Source organism: Microcebus murinus, chromosome 1, assembly GCF_040939455.1.
Source record: "Microcebus murinus isolate Inina chromosome 1, M.murinus_Inina_mat1.0, whole genome shotgun sequence".
In the NCBI taxonomy this organism is placed as follows: Eukaryota; Metazoa; Chordata; class Mammalia; order Primates; family Cheirogaleidae; genus Microcebus; species Microcebus murinus.
In genome coordinates, this window is record NC_134104.1 from 154,548,452 (window position 1) to 154,569,239 (window position 20,788).

Sequence of the window (20,788 nt, forward strand, 5' to 3'; positions counted from 1 at the left end):
TGTATATATATATATGGAAAAAAATCAGCCAGGCATGGTGGTGCATGCCTGTAGTACCAGCTACTCAGAAGGTTGGGACAGAAGGATTGTTTGAGCCAAGGAGTTTGAGGTTGCTGTGAGCTAGGCTGACACCACGGTACTCTAGCCCAGGTAACAGACTGAGACTGTGTCTCAAAAAAAAAAAAAAAAGAAAAAAAAAAGAAAATGGAGAGGGAAATTATAAATGAAAACAAATAGATATTAAAACCCAGCTAATTTCAATATGTGAACCTTATTTTCACCTTGATTCAGATAAATGAAAAGAATGAAATTTATGAGACCATCAGAAATTTGAACAAAGGGTAGATTGTGATGACATCATGGAATTACCATTTTGGGCTTTTTTTTTTTTTGAAGTATGACAATAGGCCGGGCTTGGTGGCTCACGTCTGTAATCCTAGCACTCTGGGAGGTCGAGGCCGGATTGCTCGAGGTCAGGAGGTCGAAACCAGCCTGAGGAAGAGCGAGACACCGTTTCTACTATAAATAGAAAGAAATTAATTGGCCAACTAATATATATATAAAAAAAAATTAGCTGGACATGGTGGCATATGCCTGTAGTCCCAGCTACTCAGGAGGCTGAGGGTAGGAGGTTCACTTGAACCCAGGAGTTTGAGGTTGTTGTGAGCTAGGCTGAGGCCAATGCACTCACTCTAGCCTGGGCAACGAAGTGAGACTCTGTCTCAAAAAAACAAAACAAAAAATAAAGTATGACAATAGAATTGTGGTATGTCAATAATATATGTCAATATATTTATAGATAAAGTAGGATTTACTTCAAAATAGTACATGAGAGAAGCAGGTGGTGGTATACATGAAATCAAGATTACATTGGACAAAGGGTACCCAGGGGTTCATTAATCTATTGTTACTTTTATGTATGCTTGAAATTTCCATAATAGAAGACTAAAGAAGTCAACCCTGCATATCCCCCATATTTGGCTTGAAAATTCACAAATCATGTAAAGAATGATTCACTCATTTATGTCTCTGTTCTAATGATAGCCCCTCAGACGGACCTCCATCTTGAAGCCCTTATAACATGTTCCATTTCCTTGTATTCTGTTCTTCAAAGTACTTAAATTAACTTGCTTGTTGATACATTTTCTCTCCTTATTAGACTGCAAACTCTTTTCTTTAGTGCTTTATTATATTCCTTGGCACCTGGAATACTGCCTGGAACACAGCAGGGACTCTTAATTTGTTTTTAAAAAAAAACAAACTCTTAATTTGTTTTAAAACAAAAAACAAAAAAACATGGTTATACTGCATACATTTTGATAAAATGGCAGAGCCAGGATTAAAACTCAGATATTCATGTGAACATAAGTTTTCAACATGCTTGGGTAAATACCAAGAGTACAACTGCTGTATCATAATGTAAGACTATATTTAGTTTTGTTAGACAATACCAAAATCTTGGGGGATGGTCACACTTGAGGCTCTGATTTGAGGTGGGAGGAGGGGCATGGGCAATATGCATAACGTTAACACTTATACCCCCAAAATAGGCTAAAATAAAAAAAAAAAAGAAAAGAAAATACTAAACTCTTTTCAAAAGTAGTTGTGCCATTTTACGTTCCCACCAGCAATGAATAATAGCTCCTGTTGCTCCCTATTCATTGTTAGCATTTGGTGCTGTCAGTGTTTTGCATTTGAGCCATTCTAAAAAAATGTATAGTGATATTTCATTGCTGTTTTAATTTGCAACTCCCTGATGACTTCTGAAGATGAATGCTTTTCATATACTTATGTGTCATCTGTATTTCCTCTCTGGTGAGGTACTTTTTCAGAACTTTTGTCCATATTTTAATCAGGTTGTTTTTCTTACTGAGTTTTAAAAATCCTTTGTATACCTTAGATACCAGTCCTTTATCACATATGTGGGTTTTTTTTTTTTTTTTTTTTTTTTTGAGACAGAGTCTCACTTTGTTGCCCAGGCTAGAGTGAGTGCCGTGGCGTCAGCCTAGCTCACAGCAACCTCAAACTCCTGGGCTCAAGCGATCCTGCTGCCTCAGCCTCCCGAGTAGCTGGGACTACAGGCATGCACCACCATGCCCGGCTAATTTTTTCTCTATATATTAGTTGGCCAATTAATTTGTTTCTATTTTTATAGTAGAGATGGGGTCTCGCTCAGGCTGGTTTTGAACTCCTGACCTTAAGCAATCAGCCCGCCTCGGCCTCCCAGAGTGCTAGGATTACAAGCGTGAGCCACCTCGCCCGGCCACATATGTGTTTTGTAAAGATCTTTTCCCAGTCTGTGGCTAGTCTTCATTCTATTAAGAGCATCTTTTACAGAGCATACATTTTAATAAAGGTCAACTTACCAATTTTTTCTTTCATAGATTATGCTTTTGGGGTTATGTCTAAAAAGTCATCAGTAAGTAAACTCAAGGTTACCTAAATTTTTTCCTGTTATCTTCTAAGAGTTTTATGGTTTTGTTTTTTTTTTTTTTTTTTGAGACAAGAGTCTCACTCTGTTGCCTCAGGTAGAGTGCAGTCATCTAAGCTCACAGCAACCTCAAACTCCTGGGTTCAAGCAATCCTGCCTCAGCCTCCCAAATAGCTAAAATTATAGGTGCAAGCCACCATGCCTGGCTACTTTTTTCTATTGTTGGTAGACTGGGTCTCACTCTTGCTCAGGCTAGAGAGTTTTATAGCTTTGCATTTTACATTTAGGTCTATGATCCGTTTTCAGTTAATTTTTGTAGACGGTATAAAGTCTGTGTCTAAATTCATTTTTTGGTACGTGTAAATCCAGTTGTTCAGCACCATCTGTTTTCCATTGAATTACCCTTCTACTTTGTCAAAGTAAGTTTACTATATTTGTATGTCTCTCCTTCTGGGTTCTCTACTGTTACATTCATCTATCTATCTATTGCTTTACCAAAAAGCTACTCACAAATGTTTATAGCAGCTTTATTCATAATTGCCAAAACTTAGAAGGAACCAAGGTAAGATGTCCTTTTTTCTTTTTGAGACAGAGTCTCACTGTATCACCCAGGTTAGAGTGCTGTGGAATCAACCTAACTCACAGCAACTTCAAATTTCTGGGCTCAACCAATTTTCCTGCCTCAGCCTCCCAAGTAGCTGGGATTACAGGTGTGTGCCACCACACCCAGCTAATTTTTCTACTTTTAGTAGAGACAGGATCTCCATCTTGCTTAGGCTTGTCTTGAATTCCTGACCTCAAGCGATCCTCCTGCCTCAGCCTCCTGGGGTGCTAGGATTACAGGCATGAGCCACCGAGCCTGGCCAGATGTCCTTCAATAGGTAAATGAATAAACAAGCTGTGATACATCCATACAATGGATTATTATTTAGTGATAAAAAGAAATAAGCTATCAGGCCGGGCGTGGTGGCTCACGACTGTAATCCTAGCACTCTGGGAGGCCCAGGCGGGTGGATCGTTTGAGCTCAGGAGTTCGAGACCAGCCTGAGAAAGAGTGAGATCCCGTCTCTACTAAAAATAGAAACAAATTACTTGGACAGCTAAAAATATATAGAAAAAAAATTAGCTAGAGGCCGGGCGAGGTGGATTCCTCGAGGTCAGGAGTTTGAAAACAGCCTGAGCAAGAGCAAGACCCCGTCTCTACTATAAATAGAAAGAAAACTAATTGGCCTACTAATATACATAGAAAAAATAGCCGGGCATGGTGGTGCATGCCTGTAATCCCAGCTACTTGGGACGCTGAGGCAGGAGGATTGTTTGAGCCCAGGAGTTTGAGGTTGCTGTGAGCTAGGCTGACGCCATGGCACTGTAGCCTGGGAAACAAAGTGAGACTGTCTCAAAAAAGAAAAAAAGAAATAAGCTATCAAGCCACAAAAAGAGAAACAGGAATCTTGGATGCATATTGCTAAGTGAAAGAATCCAATCTGATGGGACTGCAAACTAGTGCAACCTCTGTGGAAAACAATATGGAAATACCTTAAAGCTATACAAGTGGATCTACCATTTGTAGGGCATCTACCCAAAAGAACAAAAGACACTCTATAAAAAATACACCTGCACTCCAATGTTTATAGCAGCACAATTCACAATTGCAAAGATGTGGAAACAACCCAAGTGCCCAGCAATACATTAGTGGCTTAATAAAATGTGATATATGTATACCATGGAGTACTATTCAGCTGTAAGAAACAATGGTGATCTAGCAACTCTTGTATTTTCCCAGATAGAGCTGGAACCCATTCTATTAAGTGAATTATCCCAAGAGTGGAAAAATAAGCACCATATATACTTACCAACAAATTGGTATTAACTGATCAACACCCAAGTGGACATATAGGAATAACATTTATCGTGTGTTAGGCAGATGGGGTGGGAGGGAATGGGTATATACATACATAATAAGTTCGATGTGAAACATCTGGGGGATGGACATGCTTGAAGCTCTGACTCGAGGGGGGGGCAAGGGCACTATACGTAACTTTAACATTTGTACCCCCATAATATGCTGAAAAAAATAAATAAGCTAATAAAAACTATTTCATAGAAGAATAAAAAAAAAGAATCCAATCTGAAAAGGCTACATACTGAATTGTTCCAACTATATGACATTCTGGAAAAGGCAAAACTATGGAGATAATAAAAAGATCAGTGGTAGACAGGGGTCAGGAAGAGGAAGAGCAAGAGGAATTAAGTAGGTGGAGAACAGGGGTTTTTAGGGCAGTGAAACATTCTGTACGTTAACATAATACTGATACATGTCATCACACATTTATCAAAACCCACAGAATGTGTATAACACAGTGAGTGAACTCTAATGCGAACTATGAACTATAGCTAATAATACTGTATATTAGTTCATCGATTATAACCAGTTTACCACATTAATGCAACATGTTAATGGTAGCGGAAACCCTGTGTGAGGGCATCTTTGGAAGAGGTATATGGGAATTATCTGCACTTCATGCTAAATTTCGCTGGAAATATAAAATTGGACCCAAAAATAAAATCTAGTAAAAACAAAAAAACAAATATAACAGTTCTATAAATATTACAAATATGTAACTTGCAAATATAACTAAGTTAGACTGACATTAACAGTATACTCTATGACTTTATTTATATAAAGTTCAATCAGCAAAACAAAACAAACAATGCCAGGCATTGTAGCATGCATGTTTGTTCCCAGCTACTCAGGAGGCTGAGGTAGGAGGATCACTTGAGGCCTGGAGTTCAAGACCAACCTGGGGCAACATAGCAAGACCGCATTTCTTTTACTGAACAAAAACAAACTACCACTGAAAAGCCTATGTTCTTTCCAATACAATATGCTGCCCAGGAGGCTGCCTGTGGGTAAAGCAAAAATTACATTCTACAAACTGTACAAAATTCTTATTTGTTGCAATAATTCTCATATTAATCAATAAATTTTAATAGGAAAAAAAAGATAGTAACTAGCCTACTACTTCTGCATGCCCCTGTGTCCTTGCCACAGTAGGACTAGTAGGGTTCTCTGGTGAGCAGTGCCTCGATCACAGAGGCCAGTGCTGCTGCTACGGCCACCGCCGCTGCCAAATGGATTATATAGCACCCATAGCACAGCCAGCCACAGAAGCTGCCAATCTTTTTTTTTTTTGAGACACAGTCTCACTTTGATGCCCTGGCTACAATGCCCTTGCATCAGCCTAGCTCACAGCAACCTCAAACTCCTGGGCTCAAGCAATCCTTCTGCCTCAGCCTCCCGAGTAGCAGGGACTACAGGCATACGCCACCATGCCTGGCGAATTTGTTTTTTATATGTGTGTGTGTGTGTGTGTGTGTGTGTGTGTGTGTGTATATATAAATAAATAAATATATATATATATATTGTTTTTTTGAGACAGTCTCCCTTTGTTGCCCAGGCTAGAGTGAGTGCCATGGCATCAGCCTAGTTCACAGCAACCTCAAACTCCTGGGCTCAAGCAATTCTGCTGCTTCAACCTCCTGAGTAGCTGGGACTACAGGCATGTGCCACCAAGCCCAGCTAATTTTTTCTATATATATATCAGTTGGCCAATTAATTTTTTTCTATTTATGGTAGAGATGGGGTATCACTCTTGCTCAGGCTGGTTTTGAACTCTTGACCTCAAGCAATCCACCCGCCTTGGCCTCCCAGAGTGCTAGGATTATAGGTGTGAGCCACAATCCTGGCTTATTTTTTTTTGAGACAGAGTCTCGCTTTGTTGCCCAGGTTAGAGCTAGTGCCATGGCATCGGCCTAGCTCACAGCAACCTCAAACTCCTGTTGAGGCTCAAGTAACCCTGCTGCTTCAGCCTCCTGAGTAGCTGGGACTACAGGCATGTGCCACCATGCCCAGCTATTTTTTTCTATATATATATTAGTTGGCCAATTAATTTCTTTCTGTTTATAGTAGAGACGGGGTCTCGCTCTTTCTCAGGCTGGTTTCGAACTCCTGACCTCAAACAATCCGCCCGCCTCGGCCTCCCAGAGTGCTAGGATTATAGATGTGAGCCACCATGCCCGGCCACTGCCAATCTTTTAAAAAACCCAGATGGGAAAGAAACCCAAGGACAAGGGAGACTCTTACCAAGTGGAGTAACTCGGGGCTGAATATCCTTTAGAACTTCATGCAGCCATTCCGTGAATCGAACATAATAAAGATCGGAGAAAATGTCATCTACCCGTCCATTTTCAAAAAGATACTAAAAGAAAAACAATCAATAAAAGTTATTGGTAATCTCCTGAGTAAAGCTTTCAGGGGAAATAAATATATTTTCTATCAGCATCAACATAGCTCCCTACCCATTCCACTGTCAGCAAGCCAAGGAACCAAGTCAAAACTGTTCAGCATGTGATACTTCCACAGAATGCTTCAGACTATATGAACTAATTCTCACAACATTCTCTTTTTTTTTAATTTTTAAGACAGAGTCTTGGCCAGTTGCAGTGGCTCATGTCTATAATCATAGCACTCTGGGAGGCCCGGGTAGGTTGATTGTTTGAGCTCAGGAGTTTGAGACCAGCCTCAGCAAGAGCGAGCCACCGTCTCTACTAAAAATAGAAAGAAATTATTTGAACAGCTAAAAATACATAGAAAAAAATTAGCCAGGCATGGTGGCGCACGCCTGTAGTCCCAGCTACTTGGGAGGCTGAAGCAGAAGGATTGCTTGAGGCCAGGAATTTGAGGTTGCTGTGAGCTGGGCTGATGCTGTAGCACTCAAGCCAGGGCAACAAAGTGAGACTCTGTCTCAAAAAAAAAAAAAAAAAAAAAAAAAAAAGACAAGACTCTTGCTGTTGCCCATGCTAGAGTACCGTGGTATCAGCATAGCTCACAACAACCTCACACCCCTGGGCTCAAGCAATCCTCCTACCTCAGACCCCCCGAATAGCTGGGACTACAGGTGTGCACCACCATACACGGCTGATTTCTTTTTTTCTGTTTTTAGTAACCCAGCTAATTTTTAGTAGAGACAGCGTCTCGCTGTTACTCAGGCTTGTCTCGAACTCCTGACCTCTCAAGCAATCCTACCGTCTCAGCCTCCCAGAGTGCTAGGATTATATAGGTATGAGCCACCGTGACCAGTCCTCATGACATTTTTGAGAGTTGGGTCAACAAGGCAGATTTTTTTTTTTTTTTTTTTGAGACAGAGTCTCGCTTTGTTGCCTAGGCTAGAGTGAGTGCCGTGGAGTCAGCGTAGCTCACAGCAACCTCAAACTCCTTGGCTCAAGCGATCCTTCTGTCTCAGCCTCCCAAGTAGCTGGGACTACAGGCATGAGCCACCATGCCTGGCTAATTTTTTCTATATATATTAGTTGGCCAATTAGTTTCTTTCTATTTATAGTAGAGACGGGGTCTCGCTCTTGCTCAGACTGGTTTCGAACTCCCGACCTCGAGCAATCCGCCCGCCTCGGCCTCCCAGAGAGCTAGGATTACAGGCGTGAGCCACCGCGCCCGGCCTTTTTTTTTTTTTTTTTTTAAAGACAGAATCTCGCTTGTTGCCCAGGCTAGAGTAAGTGCCATGGTGTCAGCCTAGCTCACAGGAACCTCAAAATCCTGGGCTCAAGCAATCCTTCTGCCTCAGCCTCCCGAGTAGCTGGGACTACAGGCATGCACCACCATGCCCGGCTAATTTTATATATATATATTAGTTGGCCAATTAATTTCTTTCTATTTATAGTAGAGACGGGGTCTTGCTCTTGCTCAGGCTGGTTTCGAACTCCTGACCTCGAGCAATCCGCCCGCCTCAGCCTCCCAGAGTGCTAGGATTACAGGCTTGAGCCACCGCGCCCGGCCAACAAGGCAGATTTTATAATTACTATTTCACTCAAGCAACTGTCTACTGGTAGCAAAGATCACAGCCTCTGGGGTTCTCCTCTTCTTAGGTACTCTGTAAGTTAGATAGTGTTTAAGTTAAATAACACATGCAAGTTTTTTAACTTCTAGGGCTCAGTCTCCTTGTCCATAAATAGATATGCCTGTACATGGAATGAGACATGTAGCATGGAATGAGACAGAGCATGTAAAGCAATTCACATGGTGCCTAGTGAGGTTAGGGCCAGCAAGAAAGAGGAACAAACTGGAAGACAGACTTTTCTTAAGACCTGGCAACAACACAGTGAGTACCAACCAGCAAGCCCTTTTCTATCATACTGTGGGTTTCTCATCAGGAGCCTTTATTTTTATTTTTTATTTTTTATTTTTTTTTATTTATTTATTTTTTTTGAGACAGAGTCTCACTTTGTTGCCCAGGCTAGAGTGAGTGCCGTGGCGTCAGCCTAGCTCACAGCAACCTCAAACTCCCGGGCTCGAGCGATCCTTCTGCCTCAGCCTCCCGAGTAGCTGGGACTACAGGCATGCGCCACCATGCCCGGCTAATTTTTTTATATATATATCAGTTGGCCAATTAATTTCTTTCTATTTATAGTAGAGACGGGGTCTTGCTCTTGCTCAGGCTGGTTTTGAACTCCTGACCTTGAGCAATCCGCCCGTCTCGGCCTCCCAAGAGCTAGGATTACAGGCGTGAGCCACCGCGCCCGGCCTCATCAGGAGCCTTTAAACACTAAGAAATCAATCTGTGCTCCCCCAAACTGCTAGTCTATGAGGTTCTCTGTCATGCTTCATCTTAGATGTCTTGAAAACCTAACCACATTTGTATATTATTCTAGTTAGACTTCTTCATATAATTATTTTGTGTTAATGCAGGGGAGAAGAAAAAGAAAACTATATGTTAGCACCAGACTTTGTTTTGGACAAATTACTTTTATTTTTTCAGAGAGAGGATCTTGCTCTGTTGCTCAGGTTGGCCTCAAACCCCTGGCCTCAAGCGATCCTCCCACCTCAGCCTCCTAAATAGCTGCGAATATAGGCAGGCAGGAGCCACTGTGCCTGGCTGGATAAATTACTTTTATGAAAACCATCATATGTTTACTTTAACAAAAAGAAAAGTGTTAACATAAATACTTTGTGATTAAAAAAATGGGAGTAGTCATGGTGGCTCACATCTGTAATCCTAGCATTCTGGGATACTGAAGAAGGAGGATTGCTTGAGCCCAGAAAGTTTGAGGCTGCAAAGAGCTACAGATGACGTATTCCACTCCACTTACGGTGACAGGAGACTCTCAAAAAATAATAAAATAAAATAAAATAAAATATAAATAAATGGCTGTAAGATAATTACCAAATATTGTACCAGAAGTTTCTCTACATGACAGGGTTATGAATGACATTTGTTTTCTTATTTTATAAGGTGAAACATGTAGATCTCTGCAATTTTTAAAAAGTGTGTATTTTAAAACTCACTATATAGCTAAAAGAAAAGGTTTCTTAATTTAACCCTTTGCTCATCATTTTACTCATTTAACTAACCAGCAATCATCCAATGGGAAAACAGCCCAAACATGTTCCTGTGAAGATATTTCCTACCTTTTGAATACACAGGAAAATATAGTAGAGCACGTCGGGATCATAGGGTTCACCTTCCCCATTTCGAGCTTCCCGTGTCATTAGACAGAGCCCATAATTCAACTCTGCCACAGCAGAGGAGATTAGATCCTCCTGGAAGCGTAGCAGTTGGCGCCCTGAAACAGAAGCCCCAAAAGTGAATGGAGGTCCTGGCAATGATTATCTCTTTACTGGTTACCCATATTCCTGAAAGGAGGGCTCAGAGCAGACACTGCCCATCAGAGTGTCGGGATAGAAATAGTCACTTAATTGGTCTACTAAGGCAGTAATCACAAATGCTCTATTATACTACTAAGGGTTTCCTTTCCACAATCCTCCCAGCTTACATATCCCCCAAGTATTACTAGGACCAGGAAATAAAAGAAATAAAAGCAGAAAAACAGAATCCACCTTCTGTAATGTGAACAAATATACGAGCCTACTGCCAAGGAAGGACACTGAGAGCACAATCACTGGTCTCTATTTCCTCACAGAAGCCATTGTACCCAGGTTTGCCAGTTCAATTCCAGAAACCTATGTGTCCAAAAATGCCTAATCTTGGCAAACCCCACACATCCTTCTCATCTGCACAGGGTCAGGCATGCTTGTTGCTTGTCTTGAATTGAACATACTATTTCAGATGGTACCCTCTAGTCCCCAGGGCCAGGAAACACCCCATTTCTGCTATTCTTTTCCTCTTGTTACTTTAGTACCACTGTACTTTAGACAGAACCCACACTTCCCCTGCCCCAACACTCACTCCCAATGGGTGCCAATCGGTTCTGAGCATCCTTTTCTAGTTCAGCGTTCTTGGTTTGGGCCCAGTTTTTCCATACTTCAAGCCCTTCCTCTGGCTTCAAAGAATTTGGAAGCAGAAGCTCTGGGGAAGGCTGTGGCTGTGACTGTGGTTCAACTTCAGCAACCTGGACAGTTTGAGCCTATGAGAGAGAAACCATGTGTCAGTACTATTTACATTTGGTCCTGAAAAACTGCCAGAAAAATGTTACTTTAGTTCACTTAATAATTTAAAAAAATCTCTGGCCAGGCCTGGTGGCTCACACCTATAATCCTAGCATCTGGGAGGCTGAGGTGGGAGGATCGCTTGAGCTCAGGAGTTTGAGACCAGCCTAAGTAAGAGTAAGACCCCATCTTTACTAAAAATAGAAAAATTAGCTGGGCATTGTGACACACACTTGTAGTCCCAGCTACTCGAGAGACTGAGGCAGGAGGAAAATCTCTTCTCCTTGCTGTCCTATTCGCTCGCCCTATCTATCTATCTATCTATCTATCTATCTATCTATCTATCTATCTATCTATCTATCTATCTATCTATCTTCCTTCTACCTATCTATCTATCGTCTCACTTTGTTGCCCAGGCTAGAGCCAGTGCCCTGGCATCAGCCTAGCTCACAGCAACCTCAAACTCCTGGGCTCAAGCAATCCTGCTGCCTCAGCCTCCCAAGGAGCTGGGACTACAAGCATGCGCCACCATGCCTAGCTAGTTTTTTCTATATATATTAGTTGGCCAATTAATTTCTTTCCATTTATAGTAGAGACAGGTCTCACTCTTTCTCAGGCTGGTTTTGAACTCCTGACCTCAAGCAATCCGCCTGCCTTGGCCTCCCAAAGTGCTAGGATTACAGGCGTGAGCCATCGCCCCCGGCATTCAATAAGCTTTAGAGTTCTACTTCTTTCCCCAGGGAGAGCAAAAGCAGCACTGCAACTGGGGTTTTTAGCCCTGGCTGCCCTTTTTAATCTCTTATTTAAAAACACCAATACCCAGGGCTTACTCCAGAATCTTTCTGGGGTGGAGCCTAAGTATTAGTCTTTTAAAAACTCTCCAAGCAAAAAGGTAATTCTAATGTTTAGTCACCACTGAGAACTACTGGCTCAAAGCCTCCCTTAATATTTAATGTGCAAGCAAATCAGCATATGCTAATTAAAAAGGTCTGGGGTAGGACCTGAGACTCTGCATTTCTAACAAGCTCCTAAGTAACACCAAGGTTGACAGTGTGCAGGTTACATTTTGAATACCAAATGTCCAGAGCAGTGATTTTTTTTTTTTTTTTTAGACAGAGTCTCACTCTGTTGCCCAGGCTAGAGTGCCGTGGCATCAGCCTAGCTCACAGCAACCTCAAACTCCTAGGCTCAAGCAATCCTCCTGCCACAGCCTACTGAGTAGCTGGGACTACAGGTACACATCACAACACCCTGCAATTTTTTTCTATTTTTAGTAGAGAAGGGGTCTCACTTTTGCTCAAGCTGCTCTTGAACTCCTGAGCTCAAACAATTCTCCCACCTCGGCCTCCCAGAGTGGTAGGATTACAGGCATGAGCCACTGTGCCCAGCCAGAACAGTGATTCTTAAACTTTACTGCACCTTAAAATCATATGGACTGCTTTTAAAAATTACCCTGGGTTCTTCAGCATTTTCCATTTTCTAAAAAAGAAAAAAAAAAAAAAATTACCCTGGGCCTTATTCCCAGATTGTGATTAAATTGGACTAAGGTGAAGGCCTGGCATCAGTGTTTCTACCAGGTGATTCTAATGTCCAGCCAAAATTGAGAACCATCATTTAGAAGGAAAAAAAGCAAAACAAATAAGTGGTGTCCTCTCCCCACCCACTGTAAAATGAGAAGATCTGAAGATCTTTATCATTTCTCCAGTTGTAACACTCTAATTTTTTCATTTTCTTTCTGAAATAACACTCTCTGGTTTGTAAGAACATAATCCATTTTCTGAAGACAGGAGGTACTACACCTGCCTCCAAAGGAAGAGTGGTCTATCATCAAGGGTCTGATGGAATGGATGGATGGATGGATGGATGGATGGATGGATGGATGGATGGATGGATGGATGGGTCTGACAGGCAAGCCATGCAGACAAGGGGCAGAGAGTATCTGTCTCAATCACAAACCCCAAAGGTTTGGACAGACACCAACACAGATACTAAGTACAGGTTCTTGGGTCTCACACACCTGTCTACATTCTCTGAACAAATCCCCTTGAGCAATCCCCCATGCCAGAACCTATACCTCCTTTACCCAAAGGGCTGAGGAATGTCAAAAGTCATTCAAATTGAAGGCAAAATAATTTATACATAAAACACAAGTTTGTTCACCAACAAATAAAAACAATACTATTATCTTTGATAAGATATATTGGCCGGGCGCGGTGGCTCACGCCTGTAATTCTAGCACTCTGGGAGGCCGAGGCAGGCAGATTGCTTGAGGTCAGGAGTGCGAAACCAGCCTGAGCAAGAGCGAGACCCCATCTCTACTATAAATAGAAATTGGCCAACTAATATATATAGAAAAAATTAGCTGGGCATGGTGGCGCATGCCTGTAGTCCTAGCTACTCGGAAGGCTGAGGCAGGAGGATGGCTTGAGCCCAGGAGTTGGAGGTTGCTGTGAGCGAGGCTGATGTCATGACCCTCTAGCCCAGTCAACAGAGTGAGACTCTGCCTCCAAAAAAAAAAAAGATCTATTATTAAACAATTAAACAGTGAGATAAAGCAACACAGTGTTTTTGGCATTATGTATCAAGACTCAAGAAAATGTTTACATGTTTTGACCTGGGACTCTATCCTAGGGAAACCATCAAAAAAGAGCATATACTTTATAATCCAGATATCCTGTAAAGTCATTGACATTAGAAAAAAATCTAAAATAATATAAATGTCCAATAAAAGGGGACTGGGACTGGTTCAGCAAATTATACTATGTCCATCCAAATGAACTGCAAAACCAAGACTAGAAATAACATTTTCATATGTTACTAACATGAGTAAGTAAAAAGAAACAGGACACAAAAATGTACAGTAAGCATAAAGACAACCATGTATATAAACCTGATTTCTTGTCTATCAAACTATAATAGAGTGGTGAATATATGAATAATGTTAAAATACTTCTTACTTTTCTATGTTTTCTAACATTTCTATAATGGAAGAATAACTCAAATTCTCCTTTTTTTTTTTTTAACAAGTACACTGGTATGGTTTTTATATAAACAGGAAACAAAAGTGTTACAAAATCTGAATAGGCAGAAAGAGGAAGAAATAAATCCCACCTTTACATAAAATTAGGTCCACAACTTATTTTGATCACATGGGGTTCTAACCAAAGTCTACAACTGATGCTTAGTAAACCAGCTTTTGTTCTCTGCACCAGACAAGAGCAGCCCTTCCTCCTTGTAAAGTCTACCCCAGACTTCATGGCTACTTGGCTACAGACATATAAGATTAATACAAACTTATAATGAGTATTTACATAAATAGGTTAGTTACTACCTAATCTTAAAGATTCTAAGAGATCTTTATACCCTAAAATATTAAAACTCTAAGGTTAAGACTTTCAATTTCCTTTCTCTGATTTTAAAGGGAGTGAACTGAGTCACCACATGTCTTCCAAGAATGTGCTTGGGCCGGGCGCGGTGGCTCACGCCTGTAATCCTAGCTCTTGGGAGGCCAAGGCGGGCGGATTGCTCAAGGTCAGGAGTTCAAAACCAGCCTGAGCAAGAGCAAGACCCCGTCTCTACTATAAATAGAAAGAAATTAATTGGCCAACTGATATATATATAAAAAATTAGCCGGGCATGGTGGCACATGCCTGTAGTCCCAGCTACTCGGGAGGCTGAGGCAGAAGGATCGCTCGAGCCCAGGAGTTTGAGGTTGCTGTGAGCTAGGCTGACGCCACGGCACTCACTCTAGCCTGGACAACAAAGCGAGACTCTGTCTCAAAAAAAAAAAAAAGAATGTGCTTGGACTCCCAAAAGTGAAGAAAACCAGCAAGAAATCAGTGCAAAATCCTACTTTTTCTTATTCATTGATTCGACAAATGTGTGTGCAAAGCTTTGTGTTAGGCCCAGGAATATAGAAATGCATTAAACTGCTGGCTAGGGCAAAGAGCTGATTCAATTGGGAGTGAGGTAAAGAAAATCTGTGGCATCTATTTTTCCCCTTAACTCCACTGGCTAATCCAGTAGTCACCAAAAGAAAAACACTAATTGAACCATGTCTCTGAAATAGTTCCATTAACTGCCAACCAACCATCATGCCCTCTGATACCTACCTAGCAAAGGCCAGGAAGGCAGCTGAGCTCAGGGTTAGAGGAACAGATAGTCCCACAACCCTCTCAGAGTGAGTTATACAGAAGTCCCCTTGTCCCCCTGCACACAGGCAAAAGCCTTCCTTTACCCAATCAATAAGCACTTACTCAGCTATTCCAGCAGCACATCTTTCTTTCCCACATTTTATTATATACTGAAAAGTTTGCTGCCAGTTCCTGTCCTGGTGAAACCCAAGTCTACTATAACCAGGTTTTGGTGTTGCTTTTTCTTCTACTTGACTTCTATTTGACTTGAGGATTCATTCTCTGAGTTCAGTAGACCTTTGATCCCCATGTTTCACTGAGAGCTCCAATCACTATTCTGACTACTCCAGAAATAAATGATCTCTTCTTGGTTACCCTGTTGGTAGCCACCACCACTACCACCACTCCTCAAACCCCCCAGTCAAAAACACCTGAAATGAAAGGGTCATATGCAATGCATACATGGCCCCAACCTACTGGACCTTTCTGACACATCCAATGTCAACCACAACTTTCTCCTTTGCAGTCTGCTCAGTTTCCTGACACCACACTCTCCTGGATCTGCCTAGGATAGCCAGCATCTTTCTCTATCTACCTTGCATTTGTCTCTGTCAGACCCTGAAACATTTGTCAACTCTGGAGCTCCGCTCTAGACCCATTTCTCATTTTAACTACACATTCTCCCTGGTGAGTTTCACCCACTTTCCCAGTTTGGGTTTCCATGCTTGTAGAAGTGACTGCCAACTGTGTGCCTCCAAGTGAGACTCCCTCCAAGTGAGACAGGGTATCACTCTATCACCCAGGCTGGAGTGCAGTGACATGATCATGGTTCCCTGTAATCTTGAACTACTGGGCTTCCCCCACCTAAGCCTCTGAAGTAGCTAAGACTACAGGCACACGCCACCATGCCTGGCTATTTTTTTGTTTTGTAGAGATGGTGTCTTGCCATGTTGCCTGGGCTGGTCTCAAACTCCTGGGCTCAAGCAATCCTCCCACCTTGGCCTCCCAAAGTACTTGGATTACAGGTGTGATCCAGCACATCCAGCCTAGACCTCCCCTTAATACACCCAGTGGCTAATGTGCATCTCCAACTGAACATCTCATAGCCACCTCAAATTAACATCTACAGAGAGAACTCATCACTTTCCTAGCCTGGACCTATTCTTTCCAGAGTTCCCCTCCTACCTATTCAATAGCAATATCATCTACCCAAGCTGGAAATCTAGGAGGCTGAATGGACAAGTAGGCAGAGGCCAGAGCATGTGGGCCAGTGCTTCTCTACTGGCTTTTTATTGGGCCGTCTTCACTATGGGCTTCCACTCACTAAATGTCAGTAACATCTCCAACATTTTGACAACCAAAAATTCCTCTACATGTGTCCAAATGTCTATCAGTAGGTGGGGGTGGCAGTGATACAACTCAGACTGAAATCTACTGATGTAGGGTATTGTACACTGTGGTGTAAAGTTGTTCCTACATGTAATGGGAGCCTGTGAAGAGTTTTAAACTAGGAAGTGACATACCTTACATTTTAAGATTATTCTTGCTGTTCTATGGAGAATGAATTAAAGAACAAGAGTGGAAGCAAGTGCTGGTGACCCAGATTAAAATAGTACCAGTGAAGATGATATAAGAGATTTTGAAAAGTTTGGTGACAGAACCAACATGGCTTATTAATGAACTGCCTGTGAGGAATAAGGAAAAGCAGACACAAGGATGACTCCCAGTTTTCATGCTTGAACAACTGGGTAGATGTTAGTGCTATTTTCTTCTTCTTTTTTTTTTTTTTTGAGACAGAGTCTCACTTTATTGCTCACGCTAGAGTGAGTGCTGTGGCGTCAGCCTAGCTCACAGCAACCTCAAACTCCTGGGCTCAAGCAATCCTGCTACCTCAGCCTCCCGAGTAGCTGGGACTACAAGCATGCAGCACCATGCCCGGCTAATTTTTTCTATATATATTAGTTGGCCAATTAATTTCTTTCTATTTATAGTAGAGACAGGGTCTTGGTCTTGCTCAAGCTGGTTTCGAACTCCTAACTTCAAGCAATCTGCCCACCTGGGCCTCCCAGAGTGCTAGGATTACAGGCGTGAACCACTGCGCCCAGCCAGTGCTATCTTCTTACGGAATTTTTCAACAGAGATAAAGGTGGTGCTAATGAAGAGCTGAGATATCAGCAATAAATCCAAATAAATGCTAAGTAGGCAGTTGAATGTGTGGGAAGAAGGGTCCTAAGGGGAAAGGCATGATTCAGAGACTTAGACCCATGAGTTGGTACAGCTCAGGGGTTAAGACATGGTCTCCAGAGCCAGCCTGTCCAAGGTTGAATTCCAATTCTGCTACTTATTAACCATGGCTTTGGCCTTGTCACTGAATCTCTCTATGCCTTAGTTTCTTCATCTATAAAATGGAGCTATTAACATATACATCCCAAGGTTGATGTGAAAATTAAATGAGTTAATATATGTAAAACATGAAAAACAGTGCCTAAGCCGGGCGTGGTGGCTCACGCCTGTAATCCTAGCACTCTGGGAGGCCAAAGTGGGCGGATCGCTCCAGGTCAGGAGTTCGAAACCAGCCTGAGCGAGACCCCGTCTCTACCGAAAATAGAAAGAAATGAATCGACCAACTAAAAATATATATATACAAAAAATTAGCCGGGCATGGTGGCACATGCCTGTAGTCTCAGCTACTCGGGAGGCTGAGGCAGGAGGATTGCTTGAGCCCAGGAGTTTGAGGTTGCTGTGAGCTAGGCTGACTCCACGGCACTCACTCTAGCCTGGGCAACAAAATGAGACTTTGTCTCAAAAAAAAAAAAAAAAAAAAAAAATAGTGTCTAGCAGAAAGTATCAGTTATTATCATCTTCAGCATCAGCATGAGTCATCTAGAGGATGCTGAAAATGATGGCAATGGACAGAAATCCCTTAGGGAGAAAAAAGGGCCAGTACTGAATCCTTAAGAATATCAACATGTACAGTTCAGAAAGAGGAGGAGAAGGTACCAGCAAAGGCTCCTAGGAAGGAAGAAGAATCAGACTGGTAGGAGGAAAGCCAGGAGTATGTAGTAACACTTGGAATTCCAAAGAAAAGAGCTTCAATGAAGTAGGTATGGTCTGTTATGTTGTGTGTTGCTATGAGATGAAAATAGGCATGATTATTTGATCTGGCCATAAGGAGAGTCACTGCTGATTTTAACAAGAACAGATTCATTCATGAGTTGAAAAGAAGATTGGATAGCAAGTGAAGCCAGCTATATAGATAATGCTTTTGAGAGTTCTGCAAATAAAGCAGAACAAAGAAATGTGGCAATAGATGGAGGTGGATGCAAGGTCAAGGAAGAGAGGTTTCACCATAAATCTGGCTTTAAAGATAGGAGATATAAGAGCTTTCATAAAGAGTATAGCCCTCCTCAACCCATGGCAAATGAAGGAACACAACACTTTGTCACCAGCTCTTTTCTAGGTTCACTCACATCACAGCACAACTGTATTCTCCATGGGCTGTAAGTGGTCCAAGGGTGGAGAAGACTATCTTATTCATCTCTGTTCCCCAGAACCTAGCACAGAGCCTGATCAGGAAGGCAGAGCAATGTTTGTGGTATATATGGGCAAACTCATATTTTCCTCACAATGAGTATTCTCAATTTTTCTATTCCTGGTTATAGTACTTGACATAAATCCCAGAAGAGACATAGACTCTGAAAAACATGGGCTCACTAAAATTAACTCCAGAATGGTTTCTTGCTGGAAGGGTCAGACAAGCAGATTACAAACAGATATCAATAAGCACCAAAAGAAGTCCTGAATTACAATGGAATATCCAGGGCAAGCAGGAGATAAGCGGAGGCCTAACCGGCTCCATCTCTGTGAAAAAAGGCTAAGCACAGAGCCCCCTTACCAATATCCTGGCTGGTCTCTCCTATGTGCAATCAATTCTACACACCTCTACTTGATTCCTTTTGTTACCATGACTCTTATGATACCTAGGAAATTACAGATTTCCTACCACAGATAGATCAAACTCAACTCTTTACTTTGGGCCAGGCGAGGTGGCTCACGCTTGTAATCCTAGCACTCTGGGAGGCCGAGGGGGGCGGATTGCTCACAGTCAGGAGTTCGAAACCAGCCTGAGCGAGACCCCGTCTCTACTATAAATAGAAAGAAATTAATGGGCCAACTAATATATATAGAAAAAATTAGCTTGGCATGGTGGTGCATGCCTGTAGTCCCAGCTACTGGGGAGGTTGAGGCAGCAGGATTGCTTGAGCCCAGGAGTTTGAGGTTGCTGTGAGCTAGGCTGACGCCATGGCACTCACTCTAGTTTGGGCAACAAAGCGAGACTCTGTCTCTAAAAAAAAAATCTCTAAAAAAAAACACAACTCTTTACTTTGGGAAGACAGCACTTCCACCCTCATACTAAATCTTCTCCCACAGTTCCCCTCTCATGTTGCCCATTCTATCTTTCCCTAGTTATGTATTTATGCTGCTCCACCCTTCTGTCAATCTAAACTATAAACTACAGTTCAAACCCCACTTTTTGCATAGATGCATCTGCTGACTTTTTTTTTTGAGACAGAGTCTCGCTTTGTTGCACAGGCTAGAGTGAGTGCCGTGGTGTCAGCCTAGCTCACAGCAACCTCAAACTCCTGGGCTCAAGCAATCCTCCTGCCTCAGCCTCCCGAGTAGCTGGGACTACAGGCATGCACTGCCATGCCCGGCTAATTTTTTTCTATATATATTAGTTGGCCAATTAATTTCTTTCTATTTATAGTAGAGACGGGGTCTCGGTCTTGCTCAGGCTGGTTTCGAACTCCTGACCTCGAGCAATCCGCCCGCCTCATCTGCTGACTTTTTATCCTAGAATGTCTAAATTCCCAGTTTGTCTTTGTGTCACACAATGTCACACACTTCATTATGCTGTCCTAGGAATAGAAATCCTGTTTGTATTCTCACAAGACTCTAAGCTATCTGAAGAAATGATTAGTTCTAGGCCTAATAACTAGATATTTAGTAGGTCTTTAACAAAGTCACCTAGGATAATATATTGTTGCCTATGTGAAACCACTTAGCCTTTGCTTAGTTAATCATTTATGGCCAAGCTGGCTGTGGTGGCACATGCCTATAAGTCTCAGCTACTCCAGAGGCTGAAGGAGGATTGCTTGAGCCTAGGAGTTCAAGTCCAGCCAGGGCAACATCGCAAGACCCCTCCTCTCTAAAAATTAAAATTAAAGGCCAGGCAGAGCAGAGCGAGACCCTCATCTCTACTAAAAATAGAAAGAAATTAATTGGACAACTAAAAATATATAGAAAAAATTAGCCGGATATGGTGGTGTATGCCTGTAATCCTAGCTACTCAGGAAGCTGAGGCAGAGGATTGCTTGAGCCCAGGAGTTTGAGGTTGCTGTGAGCTAGGCTGACGCCAGGGTACTGAAGCCAGGGCAAAAGAGTGAGACTCCTGTCTCAAAAAAAAAAAAAAAAAAAAAAAAACCAATTAAAATTAGTATCATTTATGGCCTATGTTTCTGAGTATAGTAGTCCTTAACCTAAACTTGTTTATGCCAGCTCCCTCACATGCCTTCCCAGGAGCCTATGATCACTGAGGCAGATCATCTTCATCAGTCCCATTAAACCATAGGGCTTAGATGCCACTCTAAAGGGACTGGAAACTTTACCAATAGTTCTTTTTTCTTTTTTTATTGAGACAGTGTCTGGCTCTGTTGCCCGGGCTAGAATGCAGTGGCATCATCATAGTTCACTGTAACCTTAAAC

At 42.1% G+C, this 20,788-nt stretch overlaps 2 protein-coding genes across 5 annotated transcripts in view; both read right to left on the bottom strand.

Moving 5' to 3' along the window:
- The window catches only part of IMPDH2 (inosine monophosphate dehydrogenase 2), a 96,977-nt gene that overhangs the window by 11,579 nt on the left and 64,610 nt on the right, over positions 1–20,788 (bottom strand). The window lies entirely within an intron of this gene.
- The window catches only part of QRICH1 (glutamine rich 1), a 56,729-nt gene that overhangs the window by 6,479 nt on the left and 29,462 nt on the right, over positions 1–20,788 (bottom strand). For all 4 annotated transcript variants that reach the window (XM_020280322.2, XM_020280321.2, XM_020280323.2 and 1 more), the window contains 3 exons: positions 10,690–10,867; positions 9,912–10,066; positions 6,576–6,690 (listed from right to left, as the gene is read on the bottom strand). In XM_020280322.2, coding sequence (XP_020135911.1) covers positions 6,576–6,690; positions 9,912–10,066; positions 10,690–10,867 — 448 coding nt within the window. The remainder of the gene's footprint in view (positions 1–6,575; positions 6,691–9,911; positions 10,067–10,689; positions 10,868–20,788) is intronic.